Below are 19,810 nucleotides of genomic sequence, written 5' to 3'. Positions count from 1 at the left end.
GTTAGAATATCAATTCCATACAGAAATACAAAAGATTATTACAAATTTTGCGTATACATATACTTGACATCAGAAGAATCCTGTCGATGGATGCCAGAAGACACAAATTGCCGTCCAACCGGACCAGCTGATGCTGTATTCAACAATTCTTATGTATGTATTCAACATTGCTCAACATGTTTCGCCTTTTTTTTTAAAGCTTCATCTGGAGCCAACATGGCGGCGGTTCCCCATCCGGGGAGGGCTTTATGGATACCGTTCGGGAACTCATGAAAGCACCTATTTGATGGGTCTCTATCTGGGACTCATAACCACAATATTTTATCAGTGCTGGGCTGATGACGACAGCCAGGCATTTACCATTCCTTGGTTGCTACAAGTCCAAGGTCTCCCATTATCTATCAACCTCATGAGGTTCCTGTAACCCACGATACCCTCTCCGTTATTTACAAGTAATGCGGAGACACATGTCTCGCTTTACAATACTGTACAGAGTATCTTATTAAAATGCTCCAGATGAAGCTTTAAAAAAGGCGAAACATGTTGAGCAATATTGAATACATACATAAGAATTGTTGAATACAGCATCAGCTGGTCCGGTTGAATGGCAATTTGTGTCTTCTGGCATCCATCGACAGGATTCTTCTGATGTCAAGTATATGTAAACGCAAAATTTGAAATAATCTTTTGTATTTCTGTATGGAATTGATATTCTTACAACTGCTACACAATTTGTAGATATTTCCTGGGTCCTTTTTCAGGTCATATCTTTTATATTAAGTGTCTTTTTTCCCTGGTTTTATATGGATTTAAATAAAAATTTAATTTTATCAAGTTTGTTGTGCCAAAAAATCCTTGTCTCCCAATCCTTCCTTTTCGAATGATATTTTAAGGATTTGGCATCACGAGTACACATTTAGTATGCTCAGATTGCTGCTATCTGAAGGCATATTCTTTTCATTATACATGTGTCAGGTGGCTGAGAGGAACAGAAACCATTAGAAGTCAGCTCTCCAAGTCTTTTTATTCTGGTTCATTGTATCATTTGGTAAAAATGTATTGATACCTTGGTTTATATACTAATATTGATAGGTGTCCGCTCTGTGAATGTTGGTAAATAGGAGGGGGGGGGGGAATTACTAGTAAATGCTCATATGTAAATGCATTGTAATTCCAGCTATAAGCAAATTATTTTTCCAGCAATTCCAATCATCAAAATAACACAAATGAAGACAACCTACCAATAATGGTTTTTGAATTTACAAGTATATTTTTATGACAGGGTGGTGACACATTTGCTTGAACCTTTAGGTTGTTTTATCTAAAGATTGTTGAAAGTGATTTGAAATGGCTAGAAAATTGCCTTGTCTGTACCCAGCATAAGAAATACAGAATATTGGATTAATTCAAAAGGGTGAATGTTGACCAGTCTACTGGATATTGAGCTAATGCTAGTGTTTATATTGGTTATTTAGGTTTATGGTGCATATTGCAGAGAGTGTGTCTTTAGGTTTCTTTTTTTTTTCTACAGGGTTGAAATATTTCCCTGAAGCAGATCAGTTTTATCTAGACAAGACCTTTGCTGATGGAGATATCCCCCCCTCAAAATATGCTGGCCTTTGCAGCCTGGAGAAGTTTTATGAGGACCCAAAGAGCCCTGATGGAAATTCATACCGCTTACAGAGCTGGATGTTCGGCATGCGCATGCTGCAATATGCAGACGCTCTGGAACATCTTCTACGTACAGGTACAATAAAACCTACAATTCAAGGGAATAACAGCAAGTGTATATTTTCTGAGCCAAAATGCCAAATTCATGAGCAAAACAACTATTTAAGGAGCCAGAAAAATATACATATTGGTGACAGTAGAAAAGACACAAAAACGTTAGGTTGTGGCTTTAATTTTTTTCAGCCCAATTGACATAATGTGGGTTTTTTGTCAAGTGCTGATGTAACTAGGCTTTCATCAGTTTTTTTGCAATAAAGCTGTTCAGTGCATTCTGCTGATATAGGCCTTACATGACTGTATTTTCTCTTTCATTAAGTTACAGTACCTTGAAAAAGTATTCATACCCCTTGAAATTGTCCACATTTTATCATGTTATAACCAAAATCATTTTTTTTTTTTAGGGGGGGGGGGGGGATTTATGTGATAGACCAACACAAAGTGGCACATAATTGTAAAGTGGAAGGATACCCCTAACTAAAATCTGGTGGAGCCAATTGCCTTTAGAAGTCACCTAATTCGTAAATAGAGTCCACCTGTGTGTAATTTTAATCTCAGTATAAATATAGCTGTTTTGTGAAGCCCTCAGAGGTTTGTTAAAGAACCTTAGTGAACAAACAGCGTCATGAAGGCCAAGGAACACAACAGACAGGTCAGGGATAAAGTTGTGGAGAAGTTTAAAGCAGTGTTAGGTTAAAAGAAATATCCCAAGCTTTGAACCTCTCACAGAGCGCTGTTTAACCCATCATCCGAAATTGGAAAGAGCATGGCCCAACTGCAAACCTACCAATACAATTAAATCCACCTAAACTGACAGGCCATGCAAGGAGAGCATTAATCAGAGAAGCAGCTAAGAGGCCCATGGTAACTGCAGAGATCCACAGCTCAGGTGGGAGAATCTGTCCACAGGACAACTATTAATCATGCACTCCACAAATTTGGCCTTTATGGAAGAGTGGCAAGAAGAAAGCCATTGTTAAAAGAAAGCCATAAGCAGTCCCATTTGCAGTTTGCCATAAGCCATGTGGGGGACACAGCAAATGTGGAAGAAGGTGCTCTGGTCAGATGAGACCAAAATTGAACTTTTTGGCCTCAAACCAAAACACTATGTGTGGCGGAAAATGAACACTGCACATCACCCTGAACACACCATCCCCCACTGTGAAACATGGTGGTGTCAGCATCCTGTTGTGGGGATGCTTTTTTTTTTTTTAGCAAAGACGGGGAAGCTGGTCAGCGTTGATGGGAAGATGGATGGAGCCAAATACAGGGCAATTTTAGAAGAAAAACTCTTAGAGTCTGAAAAAGACTTTAGACTGGGGCAGAGGTTCACCTTCCAGCAGGACAATTACCCTAAACATACAACCAGAGCTACAATGGAATGGTTTAGTTCAAAGCATATTCATGTGTTAGAATGGCCCAGTCTAAGTCCAGACCTAAATACAATTGAGAATCTGTGGCAAGACTTGAAAATTGCTGTTTACAGACTCTCTCCATCCAATCTGACAGAGCTTGAGCTATTTTGCCAAGGTAGAATGGGCAAAAATGGCACTCTAGGTGTGCAAAGCTGGTAGACATATACCCAAAAAGACTTGCAGCTGCAAAAAAAAAAAAAAAACTTTTTTGGTTGTAACATGACAAAATGTAGAAAATTTTAAGGGGTATGAATACTTTTTTTTAAGGCACTGTATATGTCAATAAGGAAATAAGTTTGTTATAATCCTCTTTATTATATGGGTTCTCTTTTATTTAGTTGCAATTAAAACAAAATTAAAGAGTCGGTCTAAAGCCTATGTTGAATATTCACTTTAAAAATCCTTAAACATTAGTTGTGCCTCTTTTGTTAATATTCTAAATGAGGAACTGCTCCTACATAGGGCTGGGCGATATGGCTGAAAACTGTATCACGATATCAGTGTTTCATATCGGTCGATATCGATAATTATTGATATTTTTTATTACCCATTTAAAATAAGGACCAGGAGAAAAATGTTACATTTTAAACATTTTTATTTTAAACTTAACCTTCCTCTGATCATCCCCTCAGTTCTTAAGACAATAAAATGTCAACACAACCATACTTGCTTCGCGTCCTCTGTTTGCTTCCGACGAAGAAGAAAAAATGAAAACAGAAGTATGCAGCGCTTGATGGGAAAACACAAAAATAGGCAATCACTGATTATATATAGATATAGATAGATGAATTTCCACAATGTATCAGAGTGTACTGAAAAAACAGAAGGAGAGTCCGTGGAGAGGAAAAAGTTCAATAAGAAGCTCAGGTGATAAGTTGAAAAGATGTGACCTCCACATCCAGGTAAAATCCTGCGGGGATCTCTGAATGGATGGTGCGGTAGCTGCAGCCCGGTCTCCTGCGATGTAAAACAGGAGGACACTACAGGGTATACACAGGGCGGACGATCACCGTTCCCCTACCGGTTTCGTCAAAGCGTGACGTCATCAGGGGGCGTGGTTCAGGACCGCCGATCACCCCATTAAATGGCTGCAAGAGTCGGAAAGGGATGAGCGGCATCTGATCCAGCCAATCACCTCCCCTACCGGTAGCGCCAACCGCACATTGCTAAGGACAGAGGAAGCGTACCTCGGATGAACCGGAAATGAATCCAGGACCAATCGAAAAACGCCTCCAAAGTCCCAATGAAAATCAATCAGTACCTAACCGCTATCCAATCATAGCCTCCGAGCAAGTAGGCGGCAACTTCCAACTGTAAAAAAGAGAAAAAGCAGGAGGAATAGAAGCCGACTTGCAGCACTATGAGTGAGACTGCTTAAGGAAAAATATCGAACGTTTTATCGAACAATTTTTTTATTGATATCGATCACGTGTCTATCGCGATACATATCGTTTTATCGCCCAGCCCTACTCCTACATCATCCAATTTGATCATCTGAGATACCTTTTTATTGTCTTTGCGATATCTTACTTAGCATCTTGCAAAGAATTTCCTAGTATTACTTTTTTTATTTTTGTAACGGTTTGCATTGATTTCCCTATAACTTTTAGTTTTCATGTTTTGGATCCCACGTTCACAGCTGTAGGGGTTGGGCTTTTTAAAGCTAAGTTGAATGTTTTTATCCGATAACTATATAATTAATGCTGGATTCCCACCTAGCTGTTTCCCCCCTAATGTGTTTTTTTTATTAAAATCAATGCCATATGTTTTCAGTTTGCATTGCATTGCACTTTGTATTTGTATTGCACTTTGTATCGTCCATACGGGTCATAACGCACATTGATGCACATTGTAATGCGCATTTTAAAGCATGTGTGAACCTATGTTTTTGATGCATTTCGATTTATTTTAATGGAAAACCCATCAAGCAAAGGTTTAAATCCAGCCTAACCGCTAAGTTTTTAGTGCAAAATGCATAAGAATATTCACATGTTTCTAATGCATTTTTTAGTTTCAGTGAAGGCTCTTAAGCTTAAGCAACTTAAGTTGGGCTATCATCCATTTTTGTTTTTGTTATATTGTACAATGGGTGGATATGTTTCTACCTGAAGGTTGCTGCCACAGGTAAATTTGAACTATGCTGGAAAAGTGACTTACCGTTGACATCCTACTTCCTTTTCTAACCTTTGTATAGAGCAGTATGTGTTGTGGATACAGGGGATTATTCAGAACTCGCCTTTAACCCTTTATATCTGCCACTGTAATAGTTGCAGCAAAACAAAAATTTTCCAGTATGTGGGATCAGCCTTTTTCCCCAGCCTAAAGGGGAGACATCAGGGTGCTTATGATCTTGCCTCATTCGCTGGTTGTCAATGGAAAGGCATTTTCATTGTGTCAGGGAAAATCCTGGCTGGTCCCAAAAGTGGACTGGAATTTTTCTTTAGTTGAAAACTGCTACAAAAAAATATAATTACAAAAGCATAATTCTGTACAAATAACTGAATTTTTTTTTTTTGTTTGTAAGGTCAGGGAGTGATATTGGAACGCTCTCCATTCAGTGATTTTGTTTTCCTTGAAGCCATGTTAAAGAATCAATACATTCGCCCAGAATGTAAGTAGAAAATGTTGCTACTTCAAAAAATGCATCATTTGTTCACACATATATTTTTGTGTGTGTTGTTGTGTTTTTTTTTTTTTTTTTTGTTTGTTTTTTAATAGATTGGCTTTTTCTGGGATTTCTTTTACAGCTAAGTTGCTTACCAAAGGGTTTCAGCTGTTAGGATGGTTGTTTCTTGTTTCTAAGAAACATAAAAAAATAAATAAATCACGTTTTGTTACATACAGTATTTGAAGCAAAAGTCTAGATATTATCTTTATTGCATAGTTACATTGGTCCAGCTTAGACAGGGGGCACTCGCTTGGTACTGCCAACATACAAAAAACATCTAGTATTTATGAAATAAAAAAATGAAAAATACAAGGCATTTGCTAATTGGGTAGAGAGGAGGGTTAATGATGTCACAATCTCCACCTTCTCCAATCAAAAAATGCCTTGCATTCATTGAAAAACTACAAGGCAGTCTGTGAATGGCAGCAGTGTCACACGAGCATCCCCTGCCATGCCTACCCCCGCCACTCGGAGCATGCCCCAAAAGACTGAGGTAATCGCTGTAGTTGCAATACTACAGTGATTTGTCACCTTCCATATTGGTCCCTCAGGTATGAGATATGCATACTTACATTTATCCAAACATTATCAATGTAACTACAGTATGCAATTAAGATCATACATAGGCTTGAGCTTTAACAATGATTTCTAATGGCCACATCACTACCCTACTGTCACTTACAATACTTTCTGGTAAATATACATAATTAAATATATAATTTATTTTGTGATTGTGTCATAGTGTTTGTTTCAGTAGGTGATGTTGCACATAGAAGCTATGATTCCTGATCTTTGCCCCCGAACAACCCTAGACCCATAGAAAGGGATGGCCACTCTTTTTTTTACTGCACATGCCTCAAGCAAACATTGTTTCCCCTGCATTCCTGATTGTCCCCCACCCTTTTAAAAAATAGAACAGAAAAACAGTCTTTGAAGAACAACACTCATCATATAGGTTTTGCCCAGGGAAACACACAATTCGACTTAAGTGTACGTAAAGGTAAAATATTTTTTTAATTTTAGTCTGTGTTTCTCCCCCTATTCATGAAGTCATAAAGTAAGGTTAAATCATAGTTTTAGAGTTGTCAAGAGAGGCAGAGGTGACAAGAAATCTTCTAACAGGGACAAATAATTTGGTGGCATTTTGTCTAAGATTAGAATTCTCTCAACTTTGGGAAGAAATCCTCTCATTTTCTGTTATATCTCAACAACTGGAAGTAAAGGGAAATTTCAGTAGCAGGAAGCAGGCAGCAAGAACAACAATTTGGTAGTGCGTTTAAACATTTCTTTCTGTATCCAGAAGTTTTGTCTATACACTTTTTAATGTAGAACTCCAGGAACTTGTGTGCTCATCTGCTTTGTTGTGAAATCCTCATATGGTTGTATAGAGTCAACTATTTACATTTAAAAATATGCAGGGCATGGCAAACAAGTGTGTTGGCTGATGGTGAAAAGTAGGGTAAGCCAAGAGTTTGTAACTACATAATTGGCAAAAGATGCTGTGGAGGTGTGTAACACACATATTATTCCTCCTGTACTGCAAAACACTTCCTGGAGTTCTTTTAAAGTTTATTTTGGCTTTACATAGTAAAGGACACTGCAGCATTGTAATTATATAGGATGGGACACTGCAATTCTGTAAAGAAAAAACAGATAGTTTCTGTACTTACTGAAAATGTTCTTATAAAGCGAGAACGAATGCATCCACCACATTTAAGGACTGGTAAGCTGCAGTATAGTTCATTTTTGTTTTTGTGTTTAGATACACTTGAATTCATCCTGCCTGCTTGCTGACAATTGTAAGGGTTACAATTAGAGAGCAAAAACCTCTTAAGTTGTCACATTGGGGTTGATTCACTAAAACTGAACACTGCAAAATCTGGTGCAGCTGTGTATGCTATCCAATCTGCTTCTAAATTCAGTTTGTTCAATTAAGCTTTGACAAGAAAATGTGGAAGCTGATTGGTTTCTATGCAGAGCTACACCAGATTTTGCACTCTCCAGTTTTAGTAAATCAACCTCATTGTGTCTCTTGACTTCTAACTGTATTCTTAAACATAATCCAACAGGGACCTCTTAATTTATCAAGAGCAGTTCTTTTTAATGTCCTTTATTCGATTTAAATTGTGCCAGGGTCACAAATCTTGATTTTTTTTTTTTTTTTTTTCAGGTCTCTGAACTTGCATTCTCATACTGTTATTTACTGACCTTTCAGTCTAATACTATATCTATATATCTTGTCTTAGGTGTGAATCATTATAATGAGATAAAGGATGTAAGCATCGATGAGTTCCTGCCTCCACATGTAGCTATATATGTGGATGTCCCAGCTGCTGATGTGTACAAGAAGATTCAAGAGAAAGGAGATGTAATTTTTTTAATCTGGTTTATTATATTGATATTTCATTCCATGCAAACTACTGCACTGTCTGATTCTTCTTGTGGTTGGCTTTCTGCTACTACCTCTATACTATTTTGCTTTTAGGCTTTTGAAAAGAAAGTTGCTCTACCATATCTTCAGAGTATTGAGGATGCATACAAAACCTCTTTCCTCCCCAAGATTAGGTGAGAATGATATTGGATTATAACAAATCATATTTTTATTGCTGTGTGATTTATAATCTTCACAATCAAAAATTGGAGATCATAAATGTGACGGTATTCACCGTCACTGGAAGTGAAAAACAGATAATTAAGTGCTTCAGATAGGACAGTCATATTTGTCAGCAATATTTTCATATAGAAATATGCAGATTTATTCCCATTGCCATGAAATCTGTAATTCCTAAATAATGTGTGTATTCCATATCCCTCAATGTCAGACAGGTTTTCCCTATTGTTTGTGGATTGGGATAATGTGTATTCCAGCTTCAATGTGAGAGAGATACAGAGACTCACTGGCAGCCTTATCCTATTGTTTGTGTAAGAGCTTGTTCTGCTGCACTCTCTGGGGAAAGAGAGGTTCACCCACGGGCACCTGGAGCCTTGTCGTAGGTCCAGGGTGGGTAGGAGACGGCGAGACCCTAACCAAGCTGCGGCAGGTCATGGGGTCTGAAGCGGTTATGGTGTCTGGTGGAGTGCTTGGAGCACTCGGGAAGCACTAGGAGCATCTGTCAACGGAGGTACCCGGTCGGGGTGCAGGTTGATCCGTTACAATAAAGTAGAACTAAAGTGAGATAGATATATATATATATATATATATATATATATATATATATATATATATATATATATATATATATATATATATATATATATATATATATATGGAAGGGTTATATCCTGTCCTATAGCCAAAGCAGGATGTAAGGGAAATCCCTGATCGTGACCCAGAACTAGTGTCCTCAGTGGAAGATTTTTCCTAAAAAAAAAAAAAAAAAAAAAATACTGTCAGGGATTTTTTCTGGCATTGTCCCTGTGCTCACCACTATCGACTGTTATGGCTTCTGAGTTTACAAGTGACAGCGCAGCTGAGCTCTCTATCTGTCTCTCAGACAAACCTCCTTGCCCTTGCACTCAGAGGGTCAGAGGTGAGCACCGGTGAAAGAAGGGTACAGAGGTGTACATGGGTGCAAAGGTGATTTTTACTGAAAGGTACAGGGCACATTGCACTTTAATATTTTAGCACAAATGTAAATTGCTTTGTTGGTGGTGGGATGCAAAGGTGAGCTTTGGATAGTGGGGTACAAAGGTGAACTTTGGGCAGGGGAAAGAGATGAGCTGCGGGCTAGAGGTGTAGAAGCTAGCAACGAACAAGGGGTGCAGAGTTGAATAATGGGTTTTGCCTTTTTAGAGGGGAAAGTTTTCACTGAGTTGAATAAACTGTAGTTGATATATACTTACTGTTATAGGAAGAAACTAAATGAGACCGGTACTTCTCTGATATCCAATTGTCCTCAATGATACTGAGGGAGATTGCTTGCTTCTTCTGGAAGATTCCTACTCCCAAGTACTCAGCAGACACCCAGGCTAATTGCGCGGCTTTCAGATCGGTACCCAAGTTACGCCACTGGGACCATTTCCGGACCCTGCAAAAAAGAGAAGATGCAGGGTCGGCTTGTAACATGCTTTGAGCACGATAATAGGTCTTCGGTGCTCCTCTTTGATACATCGGGCAATGCATAGAGTTAGCCAGAGGATGCCATACAGGTCCAGGGCAATGGGCATCTGCAAGATAGGACTTAGTTCTTGAAGACCCCTTTGGGGGTAGGTGCTTCCAAAGCAGGGTATGCATGGGTGCTACCTTCCTGCAGCCATTATCTCGGTACCAGCATTTTCAGGTAGCGATCGGCTTTCTTGTAGAAGTAATCTGAATGGCTCTACAGCCACCTGATCACTTCTACAAGGTGCGTCCCACAGGGGAGCCAGGAACTTCCACTGCTTGCTATGTTGAAGGAAAACTGGAAGCAACGAGTATTTTGTCACATCCACTTTCAGTTCTTTGTTTACTGGCCATTACCAGCCAGTGATTGTGGGGAGTGGAAATTTTGGGAGTTTTTTTACTTGCGTGTAGGGACATTTTTTGGTTGTAAACTAGCCTTTGTGATATAAACTCCTGTGTGTTACACACCTGTAGCTTTATGTAAAGTGGTTGCACAGGGCACCACCTATTTTTGTTTGTCGCATAATTGTGTAAAAGTTTTTTTTTTTTTTTTTCTTTCATTGTAGTGAGACAACTGAGGTTTTACAGTATCCTGGAGGTGATGCACTGAATATGGAACAGGTAAAAAAAAAAGAATTTTTTGAAAGAATAAACTGTAGTTGATACAGTGGGTACGGAAAGTATTCAGACCCCCCTTAAATTTTTCACTCTTTGTTATATTGCAGCCATTTGCTAAAATCATTTAAGTTCATTCTTCTTCCTCATGAATGTACACATAGCACCCCATACTGACAGAAAAACACAGAATTGTTGACATTGTTGCAGATTATTAAAAAAGAAAAACTGAAATATCACATGGTCCTAAGTATTCAGACCCTTTGCTGTGACACTCATATATTTAACTCAGGTGCTTTCCATTTCTTCTGACCATCCTTGAGATGGTTCTACACCTTCATTTGAGTCTAGCTGTGTTTGATTATACTGATTGGACTTGATTAGGAAAGCCACACACCTGTCTATATAAGACCTTCCAGATCACAATGCATGTCAGAGCAAATGAGAATCATGAGGTCAAAGGAACTGCCTGAAGAGCTCAGAAACAGAATTGTGGCAAGGCACAGATCTGGCCAAGGTTACAAAAAGATTTCTGCTGCACTTAAGGTTCCTAAGAGCACAGTGGCCTCCATAATCCTCAAATGGAAGATGTTTGGGACGACCAGAACCCTTCCTAGAGCTGGCCGTCCAGCCAAACTGAGCTATCGGGGGAGAAGAGCCTTGGTGAGAGAGGTAAAGAAGAACCCAAAGATCACTGTGGCTGAGCTCCAGAGATGCAGTCAGGAGATGGGAGAAAGTTGTAGAAAGTCAATCATCACTGCAGCCCTCCACCAGTCGGGGCTTTATGGCAGAGTGGCCTGACGGAAGCCTCTCCTCAGTGTAAGACACATGAAAGCCCGCATGGAGTTTGCTAAAAAACACCTGAAGGACTCCAAGATGGTGAGAAATAAGATTCTCTGGTCTGATGAGACCAAAATAGAACTTTTTGGCCTTAATTCTAAGCAGTATGTGTGGAGAAAACCAGGCACTGCTCATCACCTGTCCAATACAGTCCCAACAGTGAAGCATGGTGGTGGCAGCATCATGCTGTGGGGGTGTTTTTCACCTGCAGGGACAGGACGACTGGTTGCAATCGAGGGAAAGATGAATGCGGCCAAGTACAGGGATATTCTGGACAAAAAGCTTCTCCAGAGTGCTCTGGACCTCAGACTGGGCCGAAGGTTTACCTTCCAACAAGACAATGACCCTAAGCCAGTGTTGCCAACCCCCCGGAGGGAAATTTACTGGCAGAACGTCCAAAATTTACGGACGGCACCAATTTTTTACGGACATTGCAAAAATGCACATAAACAGGCTGTTTTCAGTGCTGAACCGTGCAAATATCAATACTTAAACTATAAACATGTAGATAGTGCTATTAGCAATGTGTTTAGGTTAAACAAAAGTCAAAAAACATATTTCTCCATTTACATGAAGATCAGATTAATATAACCCAGCCAGCATAGCGTTCCCCCATATATCAGTGTGCAGGATTCCCCCTTACAGTGTAACTCTGACAAAAAGAGGAATGCTGCAGATCTTGATTTAAGGGGGAACTCTGATTTAAGCGGGTGCTCTGGTGACCAGAAACCACCTTATATCAGAGTCCACTGCATTCCCCTTTACATCAGAGTTCCCTTTTACATCAGGGTCCGCAGAGTTCCCCCTTCGCACTGTAAGGGGAGAATCCTGCAGACTCTGATGTAAAGGGGAACGCCAGGAACTCTGATGTGGGGGGCAATCTGGTGACCAGAGACCACCTTCCACAGAGTGAACACATTAAGATATGGGGGGGTTACTAATATAGAGGGATCGTTATATCAGTGCCCCCTAGCCCTTACATCAGTGACCCCCCCCCCATCAGACTGGTCTGGCGGCACTGTCACTGACCTCCTCTCAGGTGCACTGTGCAGTGCTCAGTCAGACGGCTCTGGTCTCCACTCTGCAGGCCCCACACATCTGACTTCTCCCATGACCCCCATCCCGGCGGCGCTCTCATTCTTGACTCCTCTCCAGAGTCCAGACTCCCCTGCAGACATGATAAAAGACAAGAGATGGTCAGAGACTGCGGACATGGTACAAGAGATGGTCAGAGACTGCGGACATGGTACAAGAGATGGTCAGAGACTGCGGACATGGTACAAGAGATGATCAGAGACTGCGGACATGGTACAAGAGATGGTCAGAGACTGCGGACATGGTACAAGAGATGGTCAGAGACTGCGGACATGGTACAAGAGATGGTCAGAGACTGCGGACATGATACAAGAGATGGTCAGAGACTGTGGACATGGTACAGGAGGTGGTCAGAGACTGCGGACATGAAACAGGAGGTGGTCAGAGACTGCAGACATGGTACAGGAGGTGGTCAGAGACTGCAGACATGGTACAGGAGGTGGTCAGAGGTGGCATGTGGGGCCTGGGGGGACTGGGAGCAAGGAGAGGCCATGGATGGAATCCTGGATGGATGGATTCTTCAGCAGCCCTGCCCTAGGCTCAGGCCAGGGGGTGACCGGGGTCAGAGATGGCAGGTGGGGCCTAGGGGGGGACTGGGAGCAAGGAGAGGCCATGGATGGAAATTGAATCCTGTTTCCTGGATGGATGGATCCTTCAGCAGCCCTGCCCTGGGCTCAGGCCAGGGCCAGGGCTGAGGGGGTCAGAGGTGGCAGCAGGTGGTGGGGCCTGGGGGGGGACTGGGAGCGAGGTCTAGGAGAGGCCATGGATGGATGGAATCCTCAATTCCTCATGGATGGATCCTGCTTCAGCACTCAGCAGCCGCCCTGGCCCTGCCCAGGGCTCAATCCAGGGCTGGGGGTCAGAGTCAGAGAGGTTGCAGGTGGGGCCTGAGGCTGGGGGGGACTGGGTCTGGCTAGGAAGCACATTTTTTATTGTGTTTATATCTCATATTGCTGCAATCTCACCCATGCATGGTTTCCAGCCCAATTTAGGTTCAAAACATGTGCTTACAGATTGGGTTTTCACATACTGTATACATGACCAAATCTGTATCACTCAGACATTTAGTAACAAAACTGTACTTTCAAAACAGGAGCAATAGGTCCTATAATGACCACCACTGGATTTATTGTCCAATATGTTCAATACTCAACAGATATTGATTTAGAGGAATACTCCAGTCTTTTGTCACAGGCAAATGTATACGCTTATTTTGTGGTCTAATTTTTACATACTGTATATCTGGGTTATTTTTGGGAACTGGGAGCAAGCAAGGAGAGGAGACTAGTAGGAGCCTAGCCCTAGGAGGAGTACTACTCACGGTCCCTGGAGGAGTGAAGAAGATCTCACTGGAGAGAGTGGAGTGGATGGCCGATGGTGGTGGTGTCTGTGCCAGGCCAGCCCAGGCAGAGATGGATGGATCCTTGGCTTGTCCTCGTCGCGGTGGGGGAACGCCGGGGTGGTGGGACTGGGACTGGAGCTCAGCTGGCTGGTGGCGCTGCTGCAGACAGTCCTGGGCTGGTCGGGTCTCAGTCTCTGCACAGTGCACACTGCACACACGGTCCCCGGTCCGGCAACAGGCTCCTATAGGCTCAGGGAGGTAGCAGCGGGAAGATTCAAGATTCTGGGCGGGCCCGCTGGGCCATGGGCAGGGCAGAGGGCACACGCAGGCGGAGCCAGAGGCGGTCACGTCAGGCGGGGAGGACTCGGAGTCGGAGCAGGAGATGAGTTCACTTCAGAAGTGTCCGGAGATGACCGAAGCGCACGCCGCGCATGCGCAATCACATTGTCTCGCCGCAGCCATCATTTTAACGGGCACTTTTCTCCTGCTACGGGCATTTACGGGCAGGAGAAAAGTGCCCTGATTTTACGGGCTGTCCGTGAATATACGGACGGTTGGCAACACTGCCCTAAGCACACAGCTAAAATAACAAAGGAGTGGCTTCACAACAACTCCGTGACTGTTCTTGAATGGCCCAGCCAGAGCCCTGACTTAAACCCAATTGAGCATCTCTGGAGAGACCTAAAAATGGCTGTCCACCAACGTTTACCATCCAACCTGACAGAACTGGAGAGGATCTGCAAGGAGGAATGGCAGAGGATCCCCAAATCCAGGTGTGAAAGACTTGTTGCATCTTTCCCAAAAAGACTCCTGGCTGTATTAGATCAAAAGGGGGCTTCTACTAAATACTGAGCAAAGGGTCTGAATACTTAGGACCATGTGATATTTCAGTTTTTCTTTTTTAATAAATCTGCAACAATGTCAATAATTCTGTGTTTTTCTGTCAGTATGGGGTGCTATATGTACATTCATGAGGAAGAAGAATGAACTTAAATGATTTTAGCAAATGGCTGCAATATAACAAAGAGTGAAAAATTTAAGGGGGTCTGAATACTTTCCGTACCCACTGTATATACTTTATAGGAAGAAACTAAATGAGACCGGTACTTCTCTGATATCCAATGTTGCATAAAAAGTATTATATTTTCTCTTTCGTTCATTGGACAGCCCTGCTTCAAAATGAATGAGTTTAATGTCGCCACCTACAAGAGCAGGAAACTAGGTGCTACTAAACTAAAGGCACACCCAGGGTATGGGCCCCTGGAGGTGGCCAAACACCCAGTATCTGCAGCAAGGAGTTCAGTTATTTCCTAGTGTCTCAAGAGTTAGGACATGGAGCTTTCTAGCTCGTAATTTTTTTTATCATCGTTGTGAATTTTTAGTTCTAGTCAATGGATTTTTGTTTTTTCTTCAGTCAACCATGGTGCTGGGTGAAGGCAAGGTATCTTAAATCTGGGTAGTTTCCCCCCACCAGCATCACCAAACGAGCACATACCTAGTTTAAGGGTATTGGCTGTGAGACTGTGACAACTCTGTCTCACACAGTGACCTGGCGGGGCATGCTCTTCAATGAACGAAAGAGAAACCGGATTTTTGTACTCACCATATAACTTTTTTTTTTTTTCTCTCTGAGTTCATTGAAGGGGCAGCACCCGCCTAGTCTTATTTTGGCTGTCTCGGTGTATACATCCCATACTGCTGACTACTAACTGGACTCCTTGCTGCAGATGGGGGTTTGGCCACCTCCAAAAGGCCCCCTCTGGGTGTGCTTTTAATTTAGTTGCACTTAGCTTCTTGCTCCTGTAGGTGGCAACATCAAACCTTCAATGAACTCAGAGAAAATAATTTTACAGGGAGTACAAACATCCTGTTTTTTGGGTCCTTGAATAAAAAAAGTTAAAAATCCAAAGTAGTAAATTATTTTCCAGAGGCAGTGCTGTCTCTCCTAGGGAAATATTGCTAATTATTTGGGGGACATGGAACCCACCATTACCTTTTTCCTTTCACTCGTGCTTTGTTGAGTTACTCTTATGGTGCTTCTAACATTCCTTGCTACAACAGTACCTAATATAATGATAAAGCTTAGAATCCCAAAGACTAGGCATGAATTAGAGGTAATTTTAGGACCCTCAACTAACTCAGGATTTTAAAATAATTTTTGTTTTTTTTTTTGTAAGAATTGCCTTGGTAACTTTTCTGTAGCTTTGGGAATAGGGCTGTTTTTATATTATATCATCTCTGGATAATTTATAATTCTTAAATTATATTTTCCACCATGTATCACCATGCTCTGTCTCTACCTTGTAGGTTGCTGAGGACCTTGAATACGTAAAAATTACTAAAGGTCCATGGTTAGAGCAGACTGACACCACCTACCATCATTTACGTATACTGTAAGTGCCATTTTGTTCTCGCTTCAGGGACACCTCAACTTGTAGGATATAGCAAAAGGACACAGGCATAGTTTTTAGACAACTGGATTGGACACTGGCAAATCAGAGCAGTTAGGAACCCCAAATAACCCCTCCCACTCCTAGCAATCATCATTTTTTTTTTTTTTGCAATTGTCCTCAATGATACTGAGGGAGATTGTTTGCTTCTTCTGGAAGATTCCTACTCCCAAGTACTCAGCAGACACCCAGGCTAATTGCGCGGCTTTCAGATCGCTACCCAAGGTACGCCCCTGGGACCATTTCCGGACCCTGCAAAAAAGAGAAGATGCAGGGTCGGCTTGTAACATGCTTTGAGCACGATAATAGGTCTTCGGTGCTCCTCTTTGATACATCGGGCAATGCATAGAGTTAGCCAGAGGATGCCATACAGGTCCAGGGCAATGGGCATCCGAAAGATAGGACTTAGTTCTTGAAGACCCCTTTGGGGGTAGGTCCTTCAAAAGCAGGTGATGCATGGGTGCTACCTTCCTGCAGCCATTATCTTGGTACCAACATTTTCAGTTAGCGATCGGCTTTCTTGTAGAACTAATCTGAATGGCTCTACAGCCACCTGATCACTTCTACAGGGTGCGTCCCACAGGGGAGCCAGGAACCGCCACTGCTTGGTGTGTTGAAGGAAAACTGGAAGCAACGAGTATTTTGTCACATCCACTTTCAGTTCTTTGTTTACTGGCCATTACCAACCAGTGAAGCAGCCGATCAGACCGATCTGCGTTTGATTAGCTGCATTAGAAGAATTTTCTCCAGCCTGAAATGGAAACCTTTTCTCCCTTTCTCAAATGGATACTGGGTGAATTGTGAGTGCTTTATTGGCCATACCATGCAATTAATCCAGTGGGACATGTCTAGGCCAGTGCATTCTTAACCACGTTTTACTGCAGAAAAGATAAAGCGTAGATATTTACTAATTTATTTTAAAGCCTGCACACTTTTTGAAAATGTGTTTATACTTATGAAAAAAAAATTGTTTTTATAAAAGTATATGTAAACCCTAAAATGGTCTATTAACCACTTAAGCCCCGGAAGATTTTACCCCCTTCCTGACCAGGGGGTATTTTGCGATTCGGCACTGCGTGACTTTAACGAACAATTGCGCGGTCGTGCGACGCTGTACCTAAACGAATTTGGCGTCCTTTTTTTCCCACAAACAGAGCTTTCTTTTGGCGGTATTTGATCACCTGTGCGATTTTTTGATCACGCGCTATAAACAAAAAAAGAGCGTAAATTTTGCAAAAATAGCAATATTTTTCCCTTTTTTTTATATGAAATTCCCCCAAAAATAAATGTAAAAATCAAAATTTTTTAATATTTTCGGCCAATTTGTTTTATGCTACCTATGTTTGGTAAAAAAAATCGCAAAAAGCGTATTTTGATTGGTTTGCGCAAAAGTTATTGCGTTTACTAACAAAGGGAAAGATTTTTGTCATTTTTGTTGTTTTTTTTTTTAACGCGTAATGGCGGCGATCTGCGATTTTTTTTTTGCGGTACTGCGACAATGCGGCGGACAGATCGGACCCTTGACTGACATTTTTGACACTTTTGGGGTTACCAGTGACATTTCTACAGTAATCAGTGCTATATATATGCACTGTTACTGTAAAAATACACTGGTAGTGAAGGGGTTAACTTTATTTGAGAGGGAGGGGCTGTGTGTGTCCCTAGGGGCGTGCTTCTAACTGTGATTGGCTGGGGCTTCAACTGTATGCAGAGTGATCAATGGATCTACATAGTAGATCCATGTGATCAGCTCTCATACAGAGAGGAGAATGACAGGCAGCTTGTTTACACAAGCTGCCTGACTTTCTCCCTCTCCCCCGCCGATCGCAGAGTGGCCGGCGGCGATCGGGTCCGCCGGTCACGCGCGCGGGGGGGGTCCGTGACCACGCGGGAGCGGGAGCGCGCCTCCGGCGGCGCGCGCTCGCTCCCTAAACCCTCACAGGCGAGCGACGTAGACCTACGTCACTTTGCCTGTGAGGGGCTGACCGCCCACGTAGATAGTCGTGCGGCGGTCGGCAAGTGGTTAAATATAGTGCTAAGGCACCATTCACACTTGTGCAACTTAAAAATCATGCGATTTCCATTGCGACTTTACCCTGCGACTTTGGATGAGTGCAACTTTGACCAATGTGATCGTTTTGTTTCTACTCTACAAAGTTGCTAGACATGTGCAGAACGGAAATACAATTAATAAATTAAAAAAACCGCGTGGGAACCCATTAACAACCAGCTATTCTTCACACAAAATCCAAATCGGTCGATCAATTTTCGACCGATTCGAATTTGAATCACTCTGAAAATTTTGAATTTGTTAGAAAACGAAATCCTCTCTTTCAAGTCACACACATATATGAACGGTATGGAAACAAGTCACACGAGTGTGAATGGGGTCTAAAAGTGTTTTTGGTATATTTGTTTGAGAAGGATAAACATACCTTTTTGATCCTACTAAAATACACTCATCACTTCGAATTGTCCCAAGCTATCTCAGTAGACTGCAGAACACCTTTAACTTAAATTATGGTTAAAAATAAGGAGGAGGCGTTCTGTAATCTTAACTCACTTCCTATCCTAGGGTGACAATACTTGTTCCTCCATAGATAAAGCACACTTCGTGTTGTCACGTTAGGAAAGAAAGTGTTACAGGATCACCAGGTAAAGAGAAAAAGTCTAAAAATAACAAAAGTAGTTGCCACATTGAGGACTTGTGAGCTGCAATTTATGATGTTTTTTTTTATTTTTTCTTAGGCTTAAATTTGCCCTAAAATAAGCCTGTTGTATACTTGTACTATTTGATTCCACCTTTTTAATTGTTTTTTTTGTAGGCTAAGTGTAAAGAGTATATGTTCTGTCTCTAACAGTTATCTGTGAATAATTGTGTTCTACTGCCCGTGCAGGGTGCAAGATAAATACAAGGTTGCCAATCTCTTTGTCCTGCCCACCTTTATCCCAGAAGTCACAGTTGGAGGAATAATGTATGACAAGTTATACTATCAGTACCGAAATGTAAGTGGCCTTTGTACTGGTGGACATGACTTATTTGTGTTTTGAAATCAATATGATTGATTTTTTTTTTTTTTTTTAGCTTCCAGGTAAAAAGTATGCAAAGGGATACAATGAAGATGTTGGCGACAAGTACATTTGGCTGAAGTGAAAACTGTTTTGTTCAGAGAATCCGCTCCCAGTAACTCTACCTGACTGCCTGGCAACACTCTTGATATGATTATGGCAGTGTAGACATGGTAATAGGGCTGCCCTATGAGCAGCCAATGCCATGATGGAATTTGCAATATTTATAAGACAGGTTTTGTCACCCTGAAACATAAATAAAGACATTGTATGTAATTTTATGGCAGATGTTCTGTCTTTTCTAGATAATATGTGTGTAATGTTTAAATAGTGTGAGTTTTTTTTTTTAAACCTAAATACACAACCCGTATTTTGCTTGATACTGGCAAGAGCCAGATTGAACATTCTGAAATTGCGGTTTAATCTGGCATATTTATGTCAGTGCCATGTACCTAGGTGACTGGGAGTAATGCACACCCCTATTTG

General features: G+C 41.6%; 1 protein-coding gene across 1 annotated transcript in view; it reads left to right on the top strand.

Moving 5' to 3' along the window:
• NDUFA10 (NADH:ubiquinone oxidoreductase subunit A10) overlaps positions 1 to 19,605 on the top strand; it is a 29,661-nt gene extending 10,056 nt beyond the window's left edge. Inside the window, exons 3-10 of the mRNA XM_082262230.1 lie at positions 1,532 to 1,747; positions 5,668 to 5,754; positions 8,058 to 8,179; positions 8,297 to 8,376; positions 10,480 to 10,534; positions 16,113 to 16,198; positions 19,153 to 19,261; positions 19,341 to 19,605. Of these exons, the coding sequence (XP_082118356.1) occupies positions 1,532 to 1,747; positions 5,668 to 5,754; positions 8,058 to 8,179; positions 8,297 to 8,376; positions 10,480 to 10,534; positions 16,113 to 16,198; positions 19,153 to 19,261; positions 19,341 to 19,409 (824 nt within the window). The 3' untranslated portion in view covers positions 19,410 to 19,605. The remainder of the gene's footprint in view (positions 1 to 1,531; positions 1,748 to 5,667; positions 5,755 to 8,057; positions 8,180 to 8,296; positions 8,377 to 10,479; positions 10,535 to 16,112; positions 16,199 to 19,152; positions 19,262 to 19,340) is intronic.
• Positions 19,606 to 19,810: the final 205 nt, after the last annotated feature.

This window comes from Pelophylax lessonae, assembly GCF_965119305.1.
Source record: "Pelophylax lessonae genome assembly, chromosome: 6".
Classification (NCBI taxonomy): domain Eukaryota; kingdom Metazoa; phylum Chordata; class Amphibia; order Anura; family Ranidae; genus Pelophylax; species Pelophylax lessonae.
Note: the sequence above shows the minus strand (reverse complement) of the source record. Positions and strands in the feature narration are given on the sequence as shown.